At 36.0% G+C, this 27,692-nt stretch overlaps 1 protein-coding gene across 3 annotated transcripts in view; it reads right to left on the reverse strand.

Annotated features, from left to right (window-relative positions):
• Nucleotides 1-1,371: 1,371 nt before the first annotated feature.
• Nucleotides 1,372-27,692, reverse strand: part of GMPS (guanine monphosphate synthase) — a 65,748-nt gene continuing 39,427 nt past the window's right edge. For 2 of the 3 annotated variants that reach the window (XM_008589784.1, XM_008589785.1), the window contains exons 8-16: nucleotides 23,848-23,999; nucleotides 22,916-23,089; nucleotides 20,574-20,679; nucleotides 18,413-18,528; nucleotides 15,435-15,560; nucleotides 12,536-12,651; nucleotides 9,268-9,398; nucleotides 7,927-8,099; nucleotides 1,372-6,838 (exon numbers count right to left, since the gene is read on the reverse strand). In XM_008589784.1, coding sequence (XP_008588006.1) covers nucleotides 6,737-6,838; nucleotides 7,927-8,099; nucleotides 9,268-9,398; nucleotides 12,536-12,651; nucleotides 15,435-15,560; nucleotides 18,413-18,528; nucleotides 20,574-20,679; nucleotides 22,916-23,089; nucleotides 23,848-23,999 — 1,196 coding nt within the window. In that variant the 3' untranslated portion in view covers nucleotides 1,372-6,736. The remainder of the gene's footprint in view (nucleotides 6,839-7,926; nucleotides 8,100-9,267; nucleotides 9,399-12,535; nucleotides 12,652-15,434; nucleotides 15,561-18,412; nucleotides 18,529-20,573; nucleotides 20,680-22,915; nucleotides 23,090-23,847; nucleotides 24,000-27,692) is intronic. The other variant, XR_551775.1, reaches the window with a different exon arrangement.

A 27,692-nucleotide genomic window follows, 5' to 3' on the forward strand; every position in this document is an offset into this window, starting at 1 on the left:
CTAAATTCACATCAGGCACTTTACAAGGCTGACCAGAAAAGGAAAAAAAGTAAAAGAGATCATTCAAAATGTTTCCTATTCAATGGTGAATCATTAACAGTTCCTCTTTAAGCAAAAAACTGACAGAAAGTAGGCAAGGACATCAGAATAACCTTTGAATTAATATGAAAAAAATACTCCAAGCCATCTCATTTACTTTAGAATGTCTGGGTACTTACTACCAACTTTTTGAAAATCTCAATTGCGTGCTATATGGTTCACTCAGTCATTAAAGAAAAGTATTATTCTAATTCTTGAAGCTAAATAACGGGAATATGATGGATTGCTAATTCCTCTATTCTACTTTTGCGTAATTTTTCACAATAATTTTTAAGAAGATTGTTGAACACACAATAGTCATGATATACATAATTCTTGGTATCCCTCCTAATAAAATAAGCACTATAAATAGTTCAATTCATTACATCCTCACCACTCACAATCAAAGTTTCTTCCCCGTTCCGCACCCCTCCCCCGCAAAAAGGGATGAATTTTCTTGCACTTTGCTAAATATTTTTTTAGTCCATTGAAACTTTTCTTAAGTATCAGTCATCCTAATGCAATCAGATAAAGGCATCTTGACAAACGGCTGTCATGTTTTCCACCATTTTATGTAGCCACATTAAGTGGGAAGTAAAGTTTTCTCTAACCATGTTAATTTAAAAAAAAAAATGTTTTGGCAGGTTACACATTGTCTAAAAGAATGGTAGTATATGCATGTGGAATAGCACTCTGAAATAGAAAAAAAGCATTTAATAATTAGAATTTGACACACTAATTGATCACAGTGAGGTTAGATTGGGATTCTTAACTGCTTCTTAGGACCTAATCTATATACACTCATTAGAATAACTCAATAATAATCTACAAACAAACAAAACTTAGCTGTGGTGTTAAACAGCTCTTGATAAAAGTATTTTTTTTAAAGGTAGAATGACAGTTTGATTTGCAGGAGTTCAAGATATAAACTCAGTAATATTTTTGTCTTAAGCTATATTAAAACAGTAAAAACTTTTCAGAATATACTTGAATCAAATAGTCTTTTCAGATAGGAGAACACCAGAGCAGGTTATTGATCTGAAAGGAAACAAACCCAAGCAATGTGGCTGCTAGAAATAACCAGTGAATTCAGTTTCTGAACATAGCTATTTTCTCTTATCTTCATATTGGTGACTCACTAATACAAACACTTTGATGGTTTGATCAAGTCTGAGAACATAGTTCCAAACAACTAAAAGGACTCAGGTTATGTATCAAATTAATAAAAGTAATTTATGTTTTGAGAAATTGAGAAAAGATTTGATCAAATGAATATGCAAGAAATCACACAAATTTGTGTGTACATACACATATGACTTTAATTTTAGAAGCACACGTGAACGCACACACCTTTAGCTGATCATTTAACTAAAAAGCTACCCAATGTTTATGTCCATTATGTCCGCTGTTAACACTGGGAAAAATGCTGACATCCTCCTATATATATACATAAGGGGAACAGATTATTACCCAGAAACCCCTGATGCAACTTCTCATTTTCCATATCATGATAATGTCTGTTCTCTTTGCTCCTGCTTCTCAGACTTCTCATAAACACTGAAGCTTCATGACAAATTATGAAAGCTGTTTCCTCCTTTATGAAGTATACTGAAGACAAAAGGGATTAAAGTCATTTCGCGTTAATTTAGCAAAGCTATTTTATGCCAACATTGTTACCACAACATAAAATAGACATTGCAGTATACCATGAACAATTACATAGTGACTTCACACTGTACTACTTACTCAAATAAACAAAATATTTCTTTATAAAAAGTATGTTCAAAAGGAGGTTTACATTTACTTCTTCATTTAATGCGAGGGTTGTAACAATGACCACAGCAGATGCAAAGGCAGAAACTTACTTAGCTTAAAAATCTGTATCCTCCAAAGGTATATTCTCTTACTTGGATTATTCAAGGTTCAGGCTTCCTAAACACTCGAGGATTTGGGAGCTATTGCATTTAATATATCCGAGAAATGGACTCACTCCCTAAGGTCTCATGATTTTGCTAAGCAAGGGAACTTAAGTCGAAAGATACCACAGGGTCACCAGTGAACAAAGACTCTGATGGGTAAATTAAGAGGTGCTGCTCAAATGACTCTAATTCAGGAAATTCAGGTTGCAGGTAGATAATCTCTAGTTCTTTAAAGAATGATATTCAAATGACACAGCCCCCAGAAGGATTTCTGAGTTGGTGCAGTAACAGCTCAGTCTTACTGATCTAGCTATAGTCAGAATTGTAAAGGTGGCTGCAGCACAGGAGCAGATTTATCCTCTTTAAAGAAAGAGCAAAAGGAATAGGAAGAGGTTGGAAGAGAGAAAAGGCCAGCGCAGTTGTTGCATAGACGTCAACACCTGCAATGATTACAACAGCTGTCCTAAATATTACCAAACAGGCCCTTGGAGCATCCAACCTACAACAAAGTATAGGTAAAATCAGTTCCAGAATTTGATCCCCAGATCTGACCTAATCTGGCTATGAAACCTTTAGCAAGACAGTTTCTGTGGCCCACATTCCTCACCTATAGGTGTGACTAAGATTTTAAACTGTAACTAGATAGATCAGGTCTGTCCCTCAATAACAATTTATTCTGGCTGGTAGATTTAAAATTCTTGTGTTACACACCCAGATTCTAACTTTATTAGTTGGAGGTCTGAGCATTGTGTGTGTGTGCATGTGTCTTAAACTTCTCAGGTACTAACAAACATCCAGGGTTTAGATCCACTGACAAAAAGGCTAACAGTGGAATACGTGGGCATCTTCAGTATATAAGACTATGGTTGGGAGTTGGCATCCTGACACTTGAGAGATTCCAAATCTCACTTGTCATTACATGAAATGTTCAGAAATATAAGAGCCATGAAAGCCCTACAGTAATGAAAAAGGTACCTGGTTCCCTCTATCACCTGGTGTAGTTAAAAACTACCTCCATAAGGACAAAAGGGGTGCTTTCCAAGGAGACATCCAACCCGTATTGTTTCCCATTACATTCTGGATTTGGGCCAATGAAAGGACCAATCACTGAGGTAACAGCTAAGTTGTGTCTTTGTCACATTCCAATGAAAATTCTGGGGAGAGGAGGAGTATGGGGAGTAGTGGAAAGGAGTTACACAGAAAGGTAAAAAGAAGCAGGGTTATAACACTGTGCATGAGATGTCAGAATTTCTGAAAGATAGTGCTATCTCCAGAAATCACTTACTGTAACTCAGGAGATGATTAACACTTTGGAATTACATTTAGTTCTGATGGCCGATTACACATGAGGAACTTCCTTTTAAATCTTGCCTTGAAGGACCTTAGAGCATTAACTCTTCAATGCAGAGAATCAGAAAGCCTGGATTCTAGCTCCAGCTCTGCCAGCAATTAGCTATATATAACTGATGATGAAATACTTTTCCTCAGTCTCAGAGCCGAGCATACTCTGTCAGTTTTTCCAAAAACACACAGTAAAGAGAATGCCACCAGTAACACTTTGATGGGTATTTTTCAAGTGTCATCTCATAGCAGAAGATTCTCAAGTGGTCAAACCTCACTGATCTATATCAAAGCTTCAAAAAAAGTAATATTTAACTTTAAATGCATTTTGATGTTTACCTTTGACTGGGTCATATCTGATGTTAAAGGAACTTTTAAAAAAACTACTCAGTTTCTCCATTCTGTCTCCTGCTACGCTTTTCCTTATTATTCATGAAAGAACTTAAGGCTGAATTTGTTGAAAATTTAATCCAGTTGCCTCATCTTACAGATAAACAGAAATGACTTCACCAAGTTCATACAGCTGTTTAATGGCATTGCAAAGCACTAAAGATGGACAGTCCTGTTTATCTAATTGGAATGCCCTCATTCTCTAGAAGTTACAGTCAAGTTATTCAGTAAAACAGGCTGTCAAGAGGCAAGCCCAAACAGAGCAAGGTAACAAACTTTTATGCTTGTTCGGCTACACACATGTGGCTATCTCAAGATTAAGAGGCAAAAAAAGATCAGAAAATAGTGTAACCTTATCTCCTGGATACATCTTTAAAGACCTGTACTCAGAAATTGTGCCAGGCTATATTATTTCTAACAGCACTGATGATCATACAGATGGGGCCATTACGGCAGAACTAGACATTTGGTTCTTGAAAATTCCTTTGTGCCTCCTAAACCTGGGAATAAATGATGCTTTCACTGATCTGCCTTCCTCCTATCCAATAACTATAAAGAAACAAAATATACTTAATTAAATAGAGAGGTGGCCCAGGTAGGTGATAAGCAATGGGAATGAAGTCATACTCTGCCCAGGATAACCAATGATAAATATTAGCCAGGTAGCCACCATTCTAGTCTTGGTCAGAAATGACCATCCCATAAATTTATGTAATTTTAAATGCCAGAATACGTTTAATGAAAGGACAATTCAGACTAATAAAACTTGACATTTAATTCTGAAACTCATTAGGCAACCATCCTAAGCTAAGCTTGTTTCCTTAACTATGAAACGGAACTACAACCTTAATAACTTTTCTCTGTGGCTCACGTCAAATACTGTCAAAGTATAGAGTCACGAAGCAAAAACTGCTGTGCAAAAACAACAGGGGACTAGATATTGGGAAATTGCTGAATTCCAGAAAATTTAGTTTTTTTAAAAAAAAACTATATCATGTCAAGGTGTGTTCTGGAGAAATCATTTTTCCAGTATTAAGAAGGATGACATAAAAAGGTGTTTAATGGACAAATATCAAGAAAACACTAGGTTAAGCAAAATTCAACAATTGCTTTTAACTTTAAAATTTCTCAGAGCTTTAAATATAATGTGTGCCATGAATCTCCAAGGCAGGAGGACAAGTGAGCAGTACTTCCCAAACTTATATGACCACCTAACCTTTTTTTTAACATGGACTATATCTCAGAGAAATGATGTTCCATAGGACATACTTAAGGGAAAAAGATTCTCGCTATGTTTCTCCTATATTCATACTATCTGCTTGAATACAAAATCATAAAACACTTTTGTTAGAAAAGGAATTTTTTCACATCACGTAATTATGTATTGACACATGTTAGTAAGCATCTTATAGGCTATTCTAGCTCTAAAATAACATGACCCTAAATCTGCTAAGACCAAATCACTAACATATCCTCTTTTACTGAAGGTCACTATGAGTACCTTCTCATCAGGGTAGAGAATAAACCCTTCAAGTTTTACTGAAGTCAAGTACTCCTTTGTCTCGGGTACAGATGTCTGTTAACAATAGACAGAAGCTCTTCCTTTGCCGGTCCAGCAGCAATTTTCTTGTTCTCTGGACCAGCCAGAATGAAAAGATGACTTCTGACATGCATCATTTTGTTGTTTATCTAACACTGAATCCCAAATAAAATTTTGTACCTGATTAAAAGACTTTTTATACTAGGTAAGAGGCAGCAACCTGAGATGGAATTGGTAAGAGAAACACACAGTAATATTCTTAGCTAAAATACTGAGAGAAATAATAAATTGGCTGCAGAACTGGTCTACTACTGTCTATTTTTATAGTGCTTATACGAATGTTATAAAGGATTTGTTAGAAACTGGTGGCATTAGCAAAAAGTCCTGCACTAATTCTTAGATCCTCTCTCATAACTGTTAGAAAGCATTAAAAAGTTTGGCAAATACCTTGCATGGATCAAGACTGGTCACAGACTTCTGAGCAGTGAGTACTAAATCTGTCTATAGATTAAATCTAAGAGTTCATTTTACAACTCTTTACTAAACGACAGAAGCACTTTTCCTCTCCCTTTTATAAGTTGTGGGCATGCATCATAGCTTTGTGATCTCAGAGCTGCTCCTCTGACAGCCACACGAGATTAAAAGTCTCCTCTTGAACTCTATCTGCACTACACCACATACATCACTGAGACAGCCTCTTCTGGGAAGAGAACAGCAACTCTCTATGGAAGGCTGTGGGAGCTGGTAATATAAGGCTGGGAGGACAAAGCTCCTTACTAATGAACAAGCTGACAGTGAGTGACATGGTACCTATGTGGAACCTGGTCTGAAAACATTTTAAGAACATTCATAGACATTTGAGATCAATCATAGTTTCTTCTTCCCATGGCTGCGATATCATAAAATTCTAAAAATACAAATTCTAAGTGCTTTTCCATCTTAAGGTATCTTACCTTTATAGCCCCAGTGTCCTGCAAAAGTGGCCAGAATAGCCCAGCTATATTTTCTCCCTCACCCTTTGCAGAAATAAGGTTACTTATAAGAAAACTCAGAATCTCCAAAAGGTATACATAGTAAGTCACACTGGTAAATAATGAGCATTTCTAACAGCTCTTAGAAAGGAGATAGAAGCCCATTTACTACCCCCAAATTCACCAACCTTCATACACCTTCATAGACAGAGACATTGATAGCAATAGTGAGTTTATACATAAAGAACAAGTGAGGCAAAGGCCAAAGCAGTATCAATCTAAGTGTAGACAATGGTGCTTTGATTATTGACCCGTACAACTCTGCAGTGCCTTTTAGTTATCCCAGTTCAGCTCTTAAAGCTATAGATTTTTGTTGTGGAGAACTCAGGTGTGATGTAGCTGCTTCAGTAACTCTTCACAGTACTGCATGTCAATATTGGGAATGATTTCTAATCAATTTAAACTGCACACAGTACTTTAACAGAATAAGAAGTTTATTACTCCCACTCAGTAGTTCCTGGGGGCTTTGATGTTAAGTCATACATAATTCGAGAAATGCCAGGAATCTTCTTAATCTCAGTGACCATCTTTAACACCACCTGTTATAAAAACAAAGAATATAAACAGAAGAGCCAGAATCCACTGCATGTCCAACAGTCTTAGACAGCTTACATTTTGCAATTTAAAATTAAAAAGTGACCTACTTTCACCGTTGTCCTCCATGTACATTGGATGGTCTCTGATTAATCATATACAGTGAAACTCTTTCCTTCTAAAACAGATATTAGTAACTTAAACTCAGCACTACTCAAAGTGTGGGCCACAAACAGGTGCTAGTCTGCAAGTTTTATTTGTTACTGGTCCACAACAAGTACTTAAAAACACTTACAGCAATTTGACATTGCTGTGGCATGCAAGCATATGATTTTATGTGTTTAAGCCCATGCTTTGCAAATTATCTGTGGCTTAAACATACAACTCTGAGGGCAACAAGGAAGCACATAGTACACTATAATAATAATCACTGTCAAGTATATAGGAGAAGAGAATGGCTTGGCCACTTAACTAGCCAGACATTTGGCAAATTTGAGCATAAGGGAAAACAGACTCTAAGCCACATTTTCTAGCTATCTAGCTATAACCAGAGCCTCACATTAGTGTACTGGAGCAGTGGCCCAACTAATAAAGTCTCACTCTGACTTTCACTTGCTATTATGTAAACAAGTCCTCTGTAACACTTTGGAGGGATAGAAGGATGGGGAAAAGGTGATCAAAAATGGAAATGGGACTGGTAGTAGCAGAACATTAGGCAATCCACAGTGGCTGGTCATAATGCCATCAAATTTCACCTTTATTTCTAACAAACTCTTTACTCCTAGGGTTTTCTTCTTTATTTGGGTAATACTATTTATAAAATTGAGGTTGGGAGGATTAGATATAATTAAAGATTACAGCTGGTAACTTTCTATAGTAAACAAACACCTGGAAGGTTTATTCAATTTAAGGCCTTTTTCTGCTACAGTGTATAAAATGTCAAATATGTGGAAGTAAAAGAAAATAAATAAGAGCACATCTTATGAACAGAAAACAAACCCCAGAAAGATCAACAATGTCACAGCCTACTCCAACATACTATAAAATGTGTGAGGTACTGAAAATGTACATTAGTAAAAAATAAATAAATTACCTCTACAGGGACCTCATTGCCAGGTGTTGCAGGTATACCCGTCATGAAATCACTAGTAATAAAGGTTCGAATAACCACAGATCTCTGGCATGAAGGCTGCTTCTGAAGTGGGTCCCGATCAAAATGTAATGGTGTCAAAATCACTGGCATCTGGCTGATTTTGCCAGCATATCCTAGAGAAAGGAATATGTAGAACCAATCACTACACCATGGAAGAGCACTCTAACCCAGTTCAATTAAATCTTCCCAAACAATATATAAAATCACATACACACACAAAGTTAAGACTGTCATCATGCACTGATTTCAGCTATTCCCACAGCATTGTAAGTGGATTCAACAACAAATAGAAATTGAGCATTGCAGTGATGTTACAGTGATGTGATATATACAGCTTGAGCATCCCTAATCCAAAAATCCAAAATGCCCCAAAATCCAAAACTTTTTGAGTGCCGACATGATGCTCAAAGGAAAAACTCACTGGAGCATTTTGGATTTTGAATTTTCAGATTAGGGATGCTCCACTAGTATGTACACTACAAATATTCCATAACCAACAAAATTCAAAATCCAAAACACTTCAGTCCCAAGCATTTCGAAAACAGTATACTTAACCTATATAGAGGGAGAGTTGATTCTTATTATTCGCAGTAGTTCTATTCTATACCACAAATGCTGAATTAGCAATACTGAACTATTTCTCCTAGGGGAAATACAGGGTTACGTTCCTGCAAGCCTTTGGTCACAACATTTTCATCAACTGATCAATATATAACCTTGTTTTATGTGAGTTTCTGTTTAAAGACCCCTTATTTAATATTTATTGTAGATTCATTAACATGAACTCACGATTAACAATGCCTATCTAGAAGGAAGCTTATCTAACACAGGTTTTTTCCATAAGATACACTACAGTCTTTTTGTGCTTAGGAACCCAAACAACACTTCAGCACTACGCTTGAGGGCCATTTTAAACAGCCAAATCACCAACAAAAAGCATGAAAATGTAAAAAGTATGTCACCAAGTAGATCTTGAAAAGGACATTTATTTACAGTAGGAGAGATGAAACAAGAAGGCAGAGTGCTAAACTTGTTCAACCTCATCTAGAAACATGTCAGTAGGACAACTCCAATTTCTTGCAGCTCTGCACATGTTTGTCAATGGTCACAAAGGTGAATAAATTTTATTTAGAAGGCAACATCACGGAATCATCCATAGAATTAAGTAATAAAAATAAAAGCGTCTAAATATCAAAAGCTACACCTCCTGCTAGAAATCATAATGTTAACCTTCCAAAAACTAGTTGCAGCATGCAATGATAGATAAAATGAGCAACCTACCAGACTCCCTGAGAATGTTATGGGCCTCAAAATCAGCTTGGCGTAAAGTACTGAGCACGCCTGTTGTCAGGAAAGTGGGAGTAACATCTGTAGGAGGTTCTTTTACTGGTGGACCAAATATATAGACAACTCTAGAAGGAAAAAGGTAAAAGAGAAATTACATTTTAGCATGAGAAGTAATGCAAATAGAATGGTAACATTCTTTCCATTTATTTTTAGGATCCTCTCTTACCCACTTCAACTTCCCAAATACGTAGGACAGAATATAAAATTATAGGAGGATCTATGTTCTATGTACTTTCCTCAAGGTGGGTTCTCTGGAATATCATCTCAGAATGTTTAAAGATATATGATTAACACAACACTCTTTTCAAGTAATGTACTGGTTTGAAGAATGTCCCCCAAAATTCATGTCCACCCAGAATCTGCGGGTAGAAATAGGGTCTTTGCAAATGTAATCAAGTTAAGATGAAGTTATGCTGGATTAGGGTGGAGCCTAATTCAATGACTGGTGTCCTTCCAAGGAGAGAGAAATCTGGAAGCACAGATAAACACAGAAGAGAGCCATGTGAAGACAGAGGCAGAGACTGAAATTAAGCTGCCACAAACCAAGGATTGCTAGCAAAGACTAGATACTAATATGAGGCAAGGAAGGACCCTCCCCAAAGCTTAAGAGAGAGCATGGCCCTGCCAACACCTTGATTTCAGACTTCTGGCCTCTACGACTGTGAGACAATAAATTCCTGTTGTTTTAAGCCTCCCAGATTATGGTGATTTGTTATGAGTAGCTCCAGGAAACTAGTACACATAGTTTAAACAGGTTTATGACAAGACTTCAGAAACTGTAGTATACTAACATGCACTGCAAATCTCCAAGATGAGGCTACAATGAACTTCCCAAACTTAGTTGACCACTCAATCTTTTTTTCTTTTCCACTTTGAGACACTAACATGCACTGCAAATCTAACATGCACTGCTACAATGAACTTCCCAAACTTAGTTGACCACTCAATCTTTTTTTCTTTTCCACTTTGAGAAACAGTGATCCTAAAGAGAGATTCTCATTTCCACTGTATTAAAAATGCCACTGAAACAGGACTTAGTATTACTTACTACTTGCTTCCAAAAGGAATAACTCACTACTGCTTTAAGTAAATGTCTTTTTGAAAGACAAGAAGATACACTGCAAGTGTTAATAAAAGTGGGGTTTGGAACATAACTTGAGGAAATTAGGATCAGACAATTATAACAACTCAAGGTCTACCTTGCCACTAATTCGGAGGGATTTATTTCACAATCTTCACCCAGAAAACAAGAGGCAGTCAGGGTAGACAGACTTCAACGCCAGCCAATAGACAACTGTCCCTTTTCCTTAGCCCTATCTGTCTTTAGCAAAGAAAAAAAATCTCCCCATGGCGACTACCATGGTAAAGTTTTTATAACTTTTTTTTTCTTAATACATACTTGGAGTAAAATACACAAAAGAAAATAGTCCTGAGATCAAAATCACCATCACAAACTACTTCACTGTCTCCTTCTCTAAGTATACTTTAGCAGGTTTTTGTCTCATGCAAAGAAAGTAAATCACACTTCTAAACAATACAGCTCCTAGAGCTCATAAATAATAAAGAAGAAAGCGATGCCACAAACCTGCTCTTTTTGCCTTCTTATTTCTTACAAACGAGAGTGATCACAGTGTACAAGGACAGGTAATCATCCACATTGTGTACAGAACAATAAAACTGTAACAGTCCTGCACTGTACAAAGATTCCCTCATCCAAATTAGGAAAACTGGCAAAAAAAAATTTTTTTTAATTTTTTTATTTTAATTCTCAAAAAGGACCATGGCAAAGAAATCTAAAATCTGCCAAGGGTCTTTTAAAGGCTCATATTTAGGTTCATATTCTAAAATCTAGGTTTTTTGTTTGCTTGTTGTTAGGCTTTTTTTTTTTTCTTTTTTGAGGAGGGAGAAAGGGTTGAGTGAAAAAGAAGAGACAAGGTGGGGGTCAGGGGGAGAGGACAGCATTTAAAAGGATGGATATAATGTTTAAACATTGAGTAAGTGCCCTTTGGCAAAAAAGACAGAGAGAGAGAATTATAAGAATGCTGTGAAATGAAAAACATACTAATTATATAGTAAAAGCAGTGGAGTTAAACTTAGGGAAAGGAAATTTTATGTATGATATATAAATTTTATATAGATGTTAGCATTCTTCAGAAGATGAATTATGAAACACTGCTTTAATGAAAACAATTATCTCCATTCAAAACAGGCAATTACAAATTTACCATTATTTAAGCTATTAATAATTCTTTTTTTTCCACTATATGAAAGGTGATTCTGTATTTACTGACCTTTGGTTCATCTGGTAAGCCTTTTAATGGACATGTTCCCATCAGAAAAATGTGGCTTCTCTGTGACTCCTTAACTCTTAATTATACACACTCTGCTAAGTTAACACTAACAGGTAGGTTTCTAATTTCTGCAGCAAATTTGAGTAAAATGAAACCTCAAGTAATTCTTTTTGGTTGTTAACCAGTTAACATACAGGAAGAAAATTAAAGGGAGTGAAATAAGAACATTTAATTAGCAATCTGGTACTAATTAAGTGGGATTTTTGAACTGTGTGTATATATATATATATATATATGAAACAATGCAACCAAGTATTAGGAATAAATCATAAATCGGCTGTTGATATATCCAAAAAGATTAATGTGCAAATTAAAGAAACCAGAGCTGAAAGATATAAATAGTACATTTAAATGCAGCTATTTTAACGATATCTGACATGTGACTATTTCTTTTCTTTAATTTTCCTTGGGATTACTATTAAATTAACCAACCCCTATTTGTAATTCTATAACCTGTATATATATTTTTTCTATTCTTCTGGAATAAAACATGCTGCCATAAAACCAACAGCTAGCACAGGCAGCTAATTTAGAAGATATGTTTTAGAGCTGTCTTTAATATTTTGTACTAAAATAAAAATCTCTACTTCTCCTTTAAACAACTTTTATAATTACATTGTAATGAAGGACCAAAACATAAGATAATATTAAATATCTGCTTAACTACAATCTACATGCATATCTGAACTCTAAACCGAGCCATTCACTCTTATCTGCTATCACCTACCTATACCTAGACTTGAGCCTTTGGGTCTTTCATTAATGGGAATACCTTAAAAAACACATCCTTTTTCCATCACACCTCTCACACACACACACCCCCACCCAACCCCACCTCCTGCAGAACACACCTGTTAATGTTGTGACACATACGAGGTATAAGCCTAGCCAGGAAAATAAGAGATTCCCAGTCAGGCTCATCTTTACTGGAGATTCCACAAACATAACTGTAGGAACGACAGTCACCCTAAAAACAGAAATACGATCAATAATTTTTAATAGCTTTACAGCAGTCAAAAGATGGGTTGGAAAATAGCTTATGCATGGTAACACTATTAATAGTAATTTTTTTTAACAACAACATTGTTTGAATAAAAGCATATACTAGACATTTCTCTAATGATATAAATAAACCCTAATTAAAATCCCATATCTGAATTGGTTCAGACATAATGAAAGCATCATGGTAATTTCAAAAATTTATTCAACTTATACCTGAGGGCCACTGAGATTTCATTCTGAATGTGTGCCCAACTGCGGGTAGCCCTCATACTTAATTTGGCAGACAGGTTCTGCCCATGTTTATTGGGTAGATAAGGGATTCTTAGTTGGGAGACAAAAACAATTCATAAAGATTTACTTATTAATTTGTTTAAACATGAGCTAAAAAAGTTAATTTAAAAATAGGTGAATAAAACTGGTAATAATTGATTCCCTTTTTCTTTGGCCTGTTTAATTCAAGTAATTTGCTTTTTTAAAAAAATCAAATTAAAAAAGCCATTTAAAAAGGTAACAGATTCATTAGATAACTATCTAATACCCAGAATGTCAGATACTGAGAATATGAGAACTTAAAGTATTTGAATGCTAATTTGATAGTTTCGATACATGCTCTTTAATTTAGGAAATGAACCTACAGAAATACATGAGTAACTGCTGAAATGCGTATAATAATGAAAAACTGGAAACAGTTTAAAAGCCCACTGATAGAAGAACCTTTAAATAAATTATGGTATACATGGAATATGAGGCAGCAGCTAAGAAGAATAATCTACTTGTAAAGACATTGAAAGATCAAAAGTACATTATGTCCATCTAAAAGAAAAAAGTTAACAACGTGTATCTATAATCTTTTAACATTTTTAAGTAAGTTTAAAATAAATATTTCTGGAAGGACACATACAAAACAACTGGAGAGTAGAAATAAGGTGAATATTTTTAATGTATTTTGATTTTTTACAGGTATGGTTTACTTTGGTATTTAGCAAATAAACCTCACTGCTGTATTAACCATGAATTACAATTTTTATCTGGGTTTGCAAAGACCTAAGAGACTAAAGTAAATTTAGGTATTTAACAACAAAAGAAACTTATTTTGGTGAAAATAGTAGAGCCTGAAAAAGTTTCATTTTCAGAAAAGAAATCACTCATTCAACAAATTATATTATCTCAAGCATCTATCTATAACACCATTACCTACAACACTTCCCCGAAAAGGAGAGTGGGGAACTATTTCAACTCACTCACTGTCTAGCAGGAGTTAGCATACAGAGGTGGGAGTTTTCTCCAACAAATTATATTATCTCAAGCATCTATCTATAACACCATTACCTACAACACTTCCCCGAAAAGGACATTGGGAACTATTTCAACTCACTCACTGTCTAGCAGGAGTTAGCATACAGAGGTGGGAGTTTTCTATAATAGATTTACTCAGGACAGGGAACATTTTTAAAGAATTAAATAACCTATCTACACTTCTATTTTTAGACAGTAGGGTAATATCTGCCTGTAAATATCACAGCAAATCTCAAAATGAATGATAAATGAGATAACCCATAAACCACTGAAAGAAAGAAAATTGTTTCTACAGTTCCAAGAAGGGTTATTTCAATAGTGCTTTAAAAACAATATAAGCAGCTTACAACTCAGCTTTTAAAAGGGGGAGGGGGGAGAATATAGAGCAAGAGTTCTGTAACCAAAATAACTGGCTCTATCACTTCCATGAACTAAAATATTTTAGTTTAACTTAAAAGTGACAATGAATTGTTATCTTGTTTACAGACAGAACTATATGAATTCAGAGCAAGGAGAAATTTAAACTGATTGATTCACATATTTAGGAAAAAGAATATGCTTATTAAGTTTTAGATGAATAATCTCTAAAACAGTATAGTTAATTTCTTTCCACAAATAATTCTACTATGAGGACATTATAACTACATTAACCCAATAACTGGCACTCGTACTATTTTGAGTTAATAACAGTGTGAATTTTCCAGTCTTCATTTAACCACTAAAACTCTAAATAACAGAAAAGAAACCTTTTTCCCTACCCTCCCTAGCTTTTTTTCCCTAAAAGGTCAGTTTAGAGTCATATAAATAAAGAACTTAAATGTAATCATTTATAAATAGCATTTTAAAGTAAGAACTATATTATTCTCACATGCTTTTACAACTAGAAAGGCAGAATAAAAAATACAAAAGACATTAGTTGTTCATCATCACAGCCAAGGAAGAGAGGTGACATGTTGAGAGAGAACACTGGTCTAGGGAATACACAAGTTGAGAAAATGACCTCAATAGCGTAATATATTCATCTGAGGGTCTTCTTGCAGTTAAGACTTCTAGAGCCACAGTATATTTCAAACCTAGAAGGATAAATGGTACCTGCCCCTTAAGGCAAAAGCAAGCAAGCCAATCCTATAACTTTTAATTTTTACTTTTGGTTAGAGTTGACAGATATTCCCAAACTACAAAATCTCAGCCTGAATATTTCATTCCTACAAGGGGACTTCAAAAAGTTCATGGAAAGATTCATATTATCTTTCAATCCTATTTTTCCCTCATATAATCTCATTCACTCCATACACATTCTTATAAAATATTGCCTTTTTACTTTTCTAAACTTGGTGTATATAAGTACTTTCATATTTCATTTTCGTAAGTAATTCCTACTTCAATATCAGTGACAAGAGCAAACTGCAGAAAGTTATGTCACAGACAAGTCAATGAATTCACACAACTCACCTGCACACCTACGGTTTTAATTGGCAGCAAGAAGGCATTCAGTGAATGCAGACTTGTAATGTGCATCAGCTTCTCCTGATCCTCTTCAGTTGTGCAGGCTTTGACTCTTTGTAATAGTGTATGTGGCTGAAAAGACCAGAGATACCTTTTCAGGTTTCAAGAAATAAGGTATTTAATCTTTTCCTATCTACTACTATCTTATATATCTATACTTACTGGTTTATAGCAATAGATTGTATTTGGTATCATCTTGACTTGTGTGCTATGCACTATACCAGAAGTTAATTTCTGAGGGCTAGGACTATGAAGAAATTAAATCTCAGGATAAGAAATACATGGGGCCGGCCCGGTGGCGCACTGGAGACTGCGCCGCTTGGAAGCGCGGCGGCGCTCCTGCAGAGGGTTCGGATCCCATGTGGAGACCGGTTCCCGCTCACTGGTTGAGCGCGGTGCGGGCGCAACACAGAGGGTTGCGATCCCGTTGCCGGTCCCCGGTACGGGCGCGACACCGAGGGTTGCGATCCCGTTACCGGCTAGTAAAAAAAGACAAAAAAAAAAAGGAAAAAAAAAAGAAATACAGATTAGGTTTACATACATCAAGGCTTTACTTCCCTGTAACCAGAAAATGACACACCTCACCTGAGTCAAACTTCCTTATCTCTAATGATACCTTTTGCCATTAAGTCAATTTTGCCTGAAAGTAATACAGCTCCTCTCACTTCCTTTTTTGGGTTTATTTGCCTGGTATGTGTTTTTTCATTCTTTTACATTCACTCCTCCTATCCCTAGATATTACTAATGTCTTTTGTGAACAGGTTATACTTTTCAGATTTATTGTTCTAAACAGATTTTAGTTTTCAAATCTAGTTTGACAATCTATGTCTTAATTGGAGATGTTAGTCCTTTTAATTAATTGTGGGTTAATAATATGCTTGAATTTCATTCTACCCTCTTATTCTCTAGTTTCTGTTTGCCCCATTTTTTATGTTTCTTCTTTGACATTTTTTGAACTGGTGATTGCTCCCAGCTCATTTATTTTCCCTTTGTTGGTTTTGAAGTTAAAGCCTCTATTTCCATTCTTTTAGTAGTCCCCCTAAGTGTTAGCATAGATATTTAACAAAAGAGAATCAGTCTCTCTGTCCTTCCAGCAAACAATACAAACATCTTGCAATGCTCTAACTTAAATCAAGCCCTTTGTGGCTAACATGCTACTTTGGTTATATATTGTTTTTTACTTTTTAAATAAAAACCAAAAAGTAGAAATTATTATTTTTACTATTTTATGCAGTCCATGTTTGTGTTTCAATTTACCAATTTCTTTGCTTGCTATTCTTTCTTGTATCTCAGAACCTTCTCCTGAATTCCTTTTGCTTCTCCTGAAGTTAGTTCTTTAAAACAGTGGTTCTCAAATACACAGTTACTTGGGATGCTCAGGTCCCATCCCACACCAATTAAATAAGAAATTCTAGGAAAATGGGCCAAGAATAGTATAGTTTGAAAGCTCCCCCAGCTGACTCTAATACACAGTCAGTGTTGAAAATCATTGCCTTTAGTTCCTTTAGTCAAGGGCTGTGTAGCAGTAAATTCTATTTATCTGAAAATGACTTTATTTTGCTCTAGTTCTTAACTAGATTTTGCTCAGTTCTTTAACTGTTCACCACAGTTAATTATTTTCTCTAAGCACATTAAAGTCTTGCTTTTACTGTTGCTTTCAGTATAACAGTTTTTCCTTTGTAGGTAATCAATGTTTTCTTTGCACTGCTGTCTTTGGCAGTCTGTAATTTTACTTAGAAATGCCTACTATGTTTCAAATTCCTTTTCTTTATCCTGCTCGGGATGTGTTGTTTACCGAGTCTGAGGCACCATGTCTTTCACTAGTGTGAAGGAATTGATATATTTTTTGTCTATTATCTCGGTCTGGACATATGTTAGAAATGACCTTCTCATTCTGTCTTAACCTCTACCAATACTTTTTGTGATGATTTGTCCCAATTTCTGGATAATTTCATGACATCCATCTTTGAGTTTACTAATTCTCTCTTTAGTTATTTTTAATATCAATTACTATTTTAATTTCTCGAATTTAGATTTTTTCCCTAGTCTGGCCATTCATTTTTAGCAGTCTTGTGTACCTTATTCTTATTATCAACAGCCTCTTTTATTTATACTAACTTTATCTTTTGTTTGTTAATTCCAGTATCTAAAGTCTTTGAGGATCTTGTTCTGCTAGTTGCTTCCACTCTCATCATGGTGCCTTACTTCTGTATGTGTTTTGTAATTTTTTACTGTAAGCTCCTATTTGTTGGAACTCTACGGGAATTCTTTGTGGCCTAGTTAAAGACAGTCCAAAGAGGATTTACATTGTTTCTTGCCCGACTCCTGGAAGCACTGCCAACCCAGGTCCAATTTAAATTACAATTCTTATCTTGCAGTTTTCAAACCACACAGATTATGAATTGAGGCCCCAACTCTACAGGACTTGGAGACTTTTCCACGCATCCTCACTTTGGAGCTAAAGTGTTGTTCAGTGTGAAGATCTCTGATCCAATTCCTAGTCTTCCATGAACCCAAGGTCTCATATTCAGAAACCTGTGCATGAGTAGAACTGCTAAAACCAAAGTCCTAGACCACATGGGATTAGTAGCTGCCCGCAGAGGAACAAATAACTTTAAACTGATCAAGAGAAGCATCTAGAACTGATGCTTCCAATTCATTCCTGATTCAAAGGATATCCCTTACTTTCTTGAAATACATATGAAAGAGTATTTTAAAAACTCAGTCTAATATTTTTAGGGTTTCAAGATATCCAGTCTTATTTGGCTAGAAAGAGAAGTCTGCATCTATAAGTCTCTGTGGAATACTTCCCTCATAAGTCATTTCAAAGGTTATTTTACCCTAAATTTTCAAATAATGAAACACTAAGAAATTCACAAGAATCCGCTCAATTCCTTATATTAATTGGCTGTGTCAAATATTACCTTTTTAACACTTGCAGAAAAATCAGCTACTATTTTCAAAATATTGTTGGTTTCAGGGAAGTCCTTACAAATATAAGGTTCTTCAGCACATATTACTCTGATTGCCAGGCCAGGACCTAAAGATAAGAGTAACAGCAGTACTTGATATAAATTTTATGTTTAATATAAAAAATATAAAGTGCCACTATTTCCAAAATATAAAATCCTTCCAAAACTAAAACTCATCTGCCATGATAGGTTAAGTTTCTTCAAGTATTTAATTTCAAATTAGTTTCTCACCCAACTCATCGTTTTTTAGAATGCTTCAATTCTCTCCATATCACAGATTTCTACCTCTTATTTTTACAGTCCATGTATTAAGTGTCTGAAAATTCTCCAGTAAATGTTTTTAACTCACAATATATGTGCCAATTTAAAAAGTTTTATTAAGGGAATTTCCCAACATACACAAAAGTAAAGAGGACAGTATAAAGAACCATCTTATATTCATTATCCAGCTTCAACTACAATCTAATTTTAGGAAAAGTAGTATGCTGTTAAAAAAATTCAAGCAAATTATAAAAGAGTGTGTTTAACTCCAAAGAATGTAAACTGGTATTTCTATTTTACCAAATACGGAAAAGCTGATAAAAAATACAAGTTATGCAAGGATCTAAGAAAACTGAATTCTGCTGCTTTACTGCAACAGAAAAGATGACTTGAGATGCCTAGTTAAAGGCAAAAATCTAAGAAATACCCATTAATTCCTCAGTCTCACTCCTCATCTTTAGAATAAATAGCTTGTTTAACATAAGTAGTGTTTAAAGCAGCAAAACTTTTTTTTCCCCGATGAAATCTTACATGATAGAAAAACCCAATATATAAAATAGACTATAAAAAAATCAAGTGAGTCTTCCTGAAATGATGACCAGGCTCACAGGACTGCTTGGCCTCCCTCCATTACATTCACAGACCATCCTTTGCCAGCATATAAGTTAGGGATTGAAGATCTTAAATTACTAGATTTGATTACTAGATGTGATAAAAAGTGCTAATCACCACATAGTCATACATTTGTTAACAATGTTTATGGAGGCAATATAGTAGTTAAAAGTATAAACTCTGAGGTAGAGGTTATTGGGGTTATAATCCTGGCTTCACACCTTCTCATCTGCTAAACTTGCAGCAAATTAGCTTCTGTCCCTAAAATGTCCTCATCTGTAAAACAGGATAATACTAATTTCTACTTAAAGATCAAATAAGACAATATGTTTAAAGCATTTAGCAGAATGACTAGCACATAGCAAGTGCTTAAGAAATATTAACTATTATAATGTTTTTAAATTTAGTTAGACCATTCTTCCAACTCATCGCCTAATCACTACTATTGGGAGCTAGAAACTCAGGTACAAGACTTGCCCAAGCTTGGCTGGCCCATTGGCTCAGCTGGTTAGAACACGATGTTATAACACTAAGGTCAAAGGGTTCAGATCCCCTTACCGGCCAGCCCCCCCCCCCAAAAAAAAAACTTGCCCAAGCTCAAAAAATAGTAACAAAAACAGGTTTAAAAAACAACAACAAAAAAACAGGTTAAGACTCTCAGTCCTAACTTTAAACAAATATCACCTCTAATATTTTCTATATGAAAGACAACGACTATTTAAAAATTGAGAATTTGTATTTGTTCATGAATTACTTACATAGAACATAGTGCAAAGAATGCTCTGCATGTGAATGAAGTGGCTCATCCATTCAGACGAGCCAGACATAGGATAAGGATTTTAGGGAACCAAGTTGTAATCCTCACTTCTACCATGGAATGCACCAGAGTACAAAAACCATACAAACCCTAGCTCTACTACTAAGAATTACGTGGCAATGTTATTAAAATATCTCTATCCCTTTGTTTTCTCATCTGATGGTAACAAATGCCAGACTCCCGGGGATCATGTAATATTAAAATACAAAGACAACAGAAAATGAGTATTTAATAAAATGAAGACAGTAGATACTAAAAAAAAAAAATGTAATGTGTTTGTTCCCTACTCATCCTTTCCTTTCTCTGTCACAATATTACCTAAGATGAAAAACTGTTTCAGATTGTCTGAACTGATTTTTCTTCATCATGAAGGTCTAAAAACAAATCAAACAAAATTCAGTGTTTTTTTTTTTTTTCTTTTACCTGGAAATGGATGCCTGGAAACTAACTCTTCTGGAAGTCCAAGTTCTCTGCCTAAAATTCTCACTTCATCTTTATGAAAATCTTTCAGAGGTTCTATTACTTTTCCCTACAAGGAGGAAAAAAACCCAGTCAATACAAATTAGTTACTAAAATGACGTGAAAAACACAGTGTAACAAATTATTGGCTTCTCCTGTTGTTATTTTCCTTAGATTAAAAAACTGTTTTTAAAAATGCATCTTTAAAGTATTTCCTCCTAAGGTCAAGGGTTGGATCCCTATACCAGCCAGCTGCCAAAAAAAATAAAATAAAATTTAAAAATAAAGTATTTCCTCTTACGTGCTTTAAGGATGTAGATGAATATTTTAGTGGTATTCTTATTTCTCCATGAAACATTTTATACGTAAATCTTTTAAATGTAAATAAATCAAGGTAAACCAACCCACCGTCTCTGATCTAGTTCTCGTTAGGACACAAGGCAATTACAAAATATTATATTGTTGTTTCAAAATTAAAACTATTCAAACAATATCAAGAGAGTGAAAAGACAACCCACAGAGCAGGAGAAAATATTTGCAAGTCATATATCTGATAAAAGACTTGTAACCGGAATATATAAAGAATACAATTCAATAATAAAAAGATAAATAAGCTAATTTAAAAATGACCAAAGAATATGAACAGACATTTCTCCAAGATATACAAATGGCCAAGAAGCACACGAAAAGAGTCTCAACATCATTAGCCATTATGGAAGGACAAATCAAAACTACAATCAGATACCACTTCACATCTACTAGGATGACTAAAATAAAAAACAGAAAATTCACACCCATTAGGATGGCTACTATAAAAAATACACGAAAAGAGTCTCAACATCATTAGCCATTATGGAAGGACAAATCAAAACTACAATCAGATACCACTTCACATCCACTAGGATGACTAAAATAAAAAACAGAAAATTCACACCCATTAGGATGGCTACTATAAAAAAAAAAGAAAATAAAAAATGTTGGTAAAAATGCGGAGAAATCAGAACTGTAGTGCACTTTGTAAAATGGTACAATTGCTATGAAAAACAAGTATGAAGGTTCCTCAAGAAATTTAAAAATAAAACTACTGTACGATCCAGCAATTAGGAGGACCTTGCAGAAATGTCTGTGTACACATCTTCACAGCAACACTTTTCACAATATCCAACAGATAGAAGCAACCCCAATGTCCATCAATAAATAGATGGATAAACAAAATGTAGTACATACATACAATGATATAATACTCACCCTTAAAAAGGAAGCAAATTCTGTCACATGCTACAACACAGATGAACTTTGAGAACATTATACTAAGTGAAATAAGCCAGTCATGAAGAGAATACTGCATGATTCCACTTGTATGAAATACTTAAAATATTCATAGAAACAGAAAGTAGAATGGTGGTTACCAAGGGTTTGGAGAAGGGAGAAAAGGAGAGTTATTTAATGGGTATAAAGTTTCAGTTTTGTAAGAAGTAGTTCTGGAGATCTGTTTCACAACAATGTGAATATTCTCACTACTGAACAGTACACTTAAAAATGGTTAAAATGGTAAATTTTATGTTTTGTGTTTTTACTACCACCACCACTACCACAACTAAAAAACAGGTAAGTCTTGGTGAGGATGTGGGAAATCGGAACCCTCATACATTGCTGGGAATGTAAAATGGTGCAGTCATTTTGGATAACAGTCTGGCAGTTCATCAAAATGTTAAATAGAGAGTTATCATAAGACCTAGCAATTCTACTCCTAGGTCGATACCAAAACAAACAAAAACACACATCCACAAAAACATGCAACCAATGTTCACAGCAGCATTACTTATAATAGCTAAAAAGTCAAAACAACCTTAATGTCCATCACTGATGAATGGATAAGATATAATATATCCATACAATAAAATATTATTTGGCAATAAAAAGGAATATAAAGTTTTGATACATGCTACAAAATGGGTGAACCTTGGAAACATTATGGTAAGTATAAGAAACCAGTCATAAACCACATATTGTATGATTCCACTTATATGAAATGTTCTGAATGGGCAAGTCTATAAACACAGAAAATAAATCAGTGGTTAATGGTTGCCTAGGGATACCAGGACAAGCGGAGGTGGTTGAAAACAGGTAGACTGAGGAGTGACTACTAACAAGTATGAGGTTCCTTTTTGGGGTAATAAAAATGTTCTAAAATTACACCATGGTGATGGATGTACAACCCTGTAAATATTCAGATAGAAGAAGGGAAAGAGGGAGACAGACTCTCCATGTGTCTAATTTATGGAAAAGTCATCATAAGCTTTTACCTCTTCTCTCAACTTTCTGATAAGTTCTGTGTCATTGTGATGGGTTTTGATGAGTTCAGCTTTGCCACTTGCAACAAGAGATGCACTTTCAATTAGATCAGGCCGTAAAGTACCTTGGGCAAGGAAAACCTCCTCTGGTTTCAGGTTCATTTCTCCAATTACTTCATTAGCAATCTATAACCAACAAGTAAAATAGCCTTATAAGAGATGAATCTTTTTAACACAGCAAAATTTTATACTTTTAGCTAAATTTCTCAGAGTCCTTTTGCAATACTGATCAGGAAATGAAATTCACCAACCCCCAAAATAAACTCTTTTATGAACATGTCCTTTAACATGATACAGAAAGGTATATGAACATTCCCTTCAGGAGCCTGAAATCTAGCCATTGAGATAACCAATGAATTAAAGTCCAAAATCAGGGCCGGCCCGGTGGCCCACTTGAGAGTGCGCCGCTTGGGAGTGTGGCGGCGCTCCCGCCGAGGGTTCGGATCCCATGTGGAGACCGGTTCCCGCTCACTGGCTGAGCGCGGTGCGGGTGCAACACCGAGGGTTGCGATCCCGTTACCGGTCAGTAAAAAAGACAAAAAAGGAACAAAAAAAAAAAAGTCCAAAATCAACTGAAAACATCTATTCTTAAGCAGTTAAAACAACAGTCTGGCAACATAAGTATAAATGTTTTTAAAACATAAAGCAGTTTCTACTGGTTAATAGAGTAATAATATGAGGGCATTTCAAAAAGTTCATGGAAAGATTCATATTATCTTTTTTAATCATATTTTTCCATGAACTTTTTAAACTACCCTTGTATACAGTAAAATTCTCATCCAATAAAGAAAAAATCAAAACTGGTCAGCAAATTTCATTACTTGATATAATGATAAGAAAAAAAAATACTAAGATTCACATTGGAATATTAAAAAGAAAGGTACCTTAACAAAAGTATCCCCAATGATTTTTCTTTTCTCCTCAGGACTTGTAGTCATATTTAACGTCTTGCTAATTCTTTTTCGTGGGGTCCTGTCTTCATCTGATATTGGTAGAGTTGTTGTTCCATTGTAGAAAGAATGAGCAGCATTTATCACTGGGGAGAGGAGACATGTGTTTTAAAATAACAGATTTTTTTTTTAGATCACAAATAAAAAGTCAAACTACAGAAAGAATACCTAGATGGACTTCTGATCTCCCCTAATCTGCCTACAAATTGAAGAACTATCAATAAACCACAAGAAAGAGTCCAGATGCGAGCAGTCATTACATTTTGTTCTTGTGAGAATCCTGTGGCATTTAGTGATCTAGGGCCATATCACGAATTATACTGGTGGCTTTCCCTCTGTTCAGTGCTCCACCATAGTCCCAAGGGAGTCAAAAGCAGTGGTTCACATACAGAGAATCAAAGTCCTCAGAACTACACACTGATGAGTCTCTTGAAACACTGAAATTTATGAACATATATTTAGCAATCGTAGGTTGTCCTTTTATATTTAAGGAACTAAACACTGACTAAGATCTTTATTTGGCAAGAAGTCTTAACTACTGGTGGGCTTCACCATAAGATGACAAGGCAGCTGACTCTTTCACTGGGGGACTGCTAGTGAAACTATAGGTCTTTCCCTTAAGCTGGCCAATTATCATAGAGAAAATAACTCTAGTCTCCTGCCTATCAGCATTCTAGTATTTAAACAGAAGTGGTGAGGGGAGGGAGTCACCACTTAATACATAGATTTTTACTTAATCCTGTTGTTAACATAGAGTCTTACCTTCACCCTCAACTATGCTTGGTATTAGTATGCCCAATATTCTCTTGTTTAGCCTCTCTAGAAAATAAACCCCACAGTGCCCCTGTGTTAAGGAAAAGGATCTGCTTCTCAGATTTTCAACCAGTCTGTTTCAGACTCACCCAGAGACCCATACCCCAAAAGGAACCCAATGCTTCCAATCCCTAAGCCTCCCCAGAAGCTTACAGCACAAACCACTTTGCTTTTTGTTGGCTTCCTTCCCCCCAAAACCCCAAGGTTTTGAATTCCTCCATCCTACTATGTCAGTTACCAGGGACAGATCCAGATTTTTGTAGGGATAAAATGTTTACAATTTGAAGGCCCCCTTCAAGAAACAGAACAAATAAGATACTTCAAAAATCATAAGTTATACTGGGATGGCTAGCAAGATCTTAATTATACACAGAAATAATCACAAATCACATATATACCACTAAATCCAAACTAAATGTAACCCCAGCTCAACTTTTAGTTAGCTTGATCCTGAAATGCTCAAAGCCACTCCAACACCATCCAACAGATAACAACTTAGAGTGGGAAGAGAAAATAAACAACTACAAACTATTAAAATATCTTACTTATAAATTTCACAAAAACATATGACCATGTGAAGATGCTGCTAGGGTTCATCCCACGACTTTGGAAGAGGCCTGGCCCCTAACGGGCCCTGAAGATTAAATACCATTAGCCTATCAGAGAAAATCCACCTTATCTATCTGCTTTCCACCTTCCAAAGTTTTGTTAAAACCATTTGTCTGCTGTCATCTCCTCTATTCCTTATCCTTGTGGCAATACACTTGTTTTACACCTTTACTGTTATTTTAGTGAAGTTTCAAAAGGAGAAAGAAATGGACTCTTATTCACTTCATGTTTACCTACAAGTTGTCATCTTATGTTCAGCCTTTCAGCATCAACTCCAAATTATTCCAATCAATTCAGTAATATTTAAAATTTGTATCATTAAACTACTGACCTCATTTCACTGTAACTATTGATCACCTTGTTTTTAAAAAATATAAAAGATATCCACAAATGTAAATGTCATTAACAACTAAGACTGTGGTTACCAGAGGTGGGAAAGAGGAGGGGAGGTAAGGGAGGAATTGGTAAAGGGACACGAAAAACGACTATATTGTTTAAAAAAGAAAAAAAAGGACTATGAGGTTTGCTAGTGGCCTTTCAAAATAAAAAGTGACCACCCTTCTCTGTATAGGCTTGTTTGCAAAATAATCTGTATATCCATACCTGCTATCAGTGGGCTTCGGTATTCTTGTGCATAAATAATATTGTAAAATAGGGTGGGAAAAGTTAATTTTAAAAGAGACTAGAGGAGAACAGAATAGTAGCTGGAAAATGGTAACTTATCAATCTAAGTATAACATTAGTAGTCATCCATAGTTTTAAAATTTATACTGGGGCTTCAGGTCAAGATGGAGGAATAGACAGTCCCCAGTGTCACTCTCTCCCGCAAATCAACTTACAACTATTAAAAAGCAACAACAGCCCAGTTGGGGCTGCTAGAGCTCAGGGGAAGAGGAGGAGAGACCTACAGAGTTAATGAAGGCAGAAGAAGCTACGATGAGAGAAAGAAAGGATCATTCCCACCATTTCAAATCCTGGCCGCTTCAAGGCTGGAGCTGCTGAGCGCACGGAGCAAGAGCTGGCAAAAGCCACAACAGCTGTGTCATTCGTACGAAGTTGCTTAGAGGTTGCAGGGGAGAAGAGGGCCTTAGTGGCCCTCAGGTCAGCAAGATCACTAACAGGGTTCCCATGGACCCACATAGGAGGAGCCACAACAACTGAAAAAAGGAGCTGCTCAGAGACCGGTGAGTTATCGCAAGGGACCGGCACATGGCCCATCCCATGGGAAGTGTTTGGAGTGTAGGCGGTGGGGGAGATGCGCCCACCAAGGAACACTGGGGCACAGCAGGGACAGCTAATCTGCCCTCCAAACAGCACAGGACCACTCAGTGGAGACTGGTCAGGAATACAGGTCTGCTGGGAGTGCAGTTTACTGAAAAGACTCAGGCCTAGACCAGAGTTTCCACACAACCCAGAAGTACTGGAACTCTCAAGACCCAGAAGTACATATAAGGTCAACCATTAAAACCTGAGCCGCACAAAAAGGCTTCCCCAGGGAACCAGCAGCAAAGCAGCAATTTAGCTCAAGAAGTACATATAAGGTCAACCATTAAAACCTGAGCCGCACAAAAAGGCTTCCCCAGGGAACCAGCAGCAAAGCAGCAATTTAGCTCAACCACAAAGCTCAAATACTGGTCCCCACAGGAAGCTCCCCCATTTTAGAAACTACAGGGCTCAAGTACTGTTTCCCTTAGGAAGTTCCCCCATTTTAGAAGTAAGCAAAGGCCAACAAATTAGTTCCAGTGCAGAGTTTAAGGGGTGGGAACAGCAAATAATCCAACACAGAACTGAAAGAAAAAACAATGCACCCACAGATCAGAGACAAAGTTTGATATTAACTAGTAAAGGTCTCACATCACCAAATAACACCTATAAAACCTAGAAGGACCAGAAGCACCCTGGACTCCCATGCCAGGGATGGAGGAGGGCCAGAGCCTCAGCCATGCCCCCCTGACATCAGCAACCAGCCCAGCAACAACCACCAAGCCACTGCTGGAAGTCCCCTGGTCCCCTGACCCGGGGTGGCAGGGAGCTGAGGGCTTGAGCCACACACCCCTGACATGTGCATCCAGCCCAGCAACGACCAACCACTGCTGGAAGCCCCCTGGTCTCTCCTGAAGGAAAGAGGGGGATGCCATGGGCCTCAACCATACCCCCACTCCTTTCTCCTTCTCCCACCCTATTTCCTTCCCTGTTTCCACCTAACTCCCAGCAACTGCTCTGCAACAACATCTTAGTATGTAAAAAAAATAACAGTAACAAACTTAAAAAAATAAAAATAAAATTTATGCTGGAACCCCTCTTGAACTAGAAGTAGCTACAATGTAAAAATAAAACATTTTCAGCCTTGAGTTTAT

Source organism: Galeopterus variegatus, unplaced genomic scaffold (assembly GCF_000696425.1).
Source record: "Galeopterus variegatus unplaced genomic scaffold, G_variegatus-3.0.2 Scaffold5655, whole genome shotgun sequence".
NCBI lineage: Eukaryota > Metazoa > Chordata > Mammalia > Dermoptera > Cynocephalidae > Galeopterus > Galeopterus variegatus.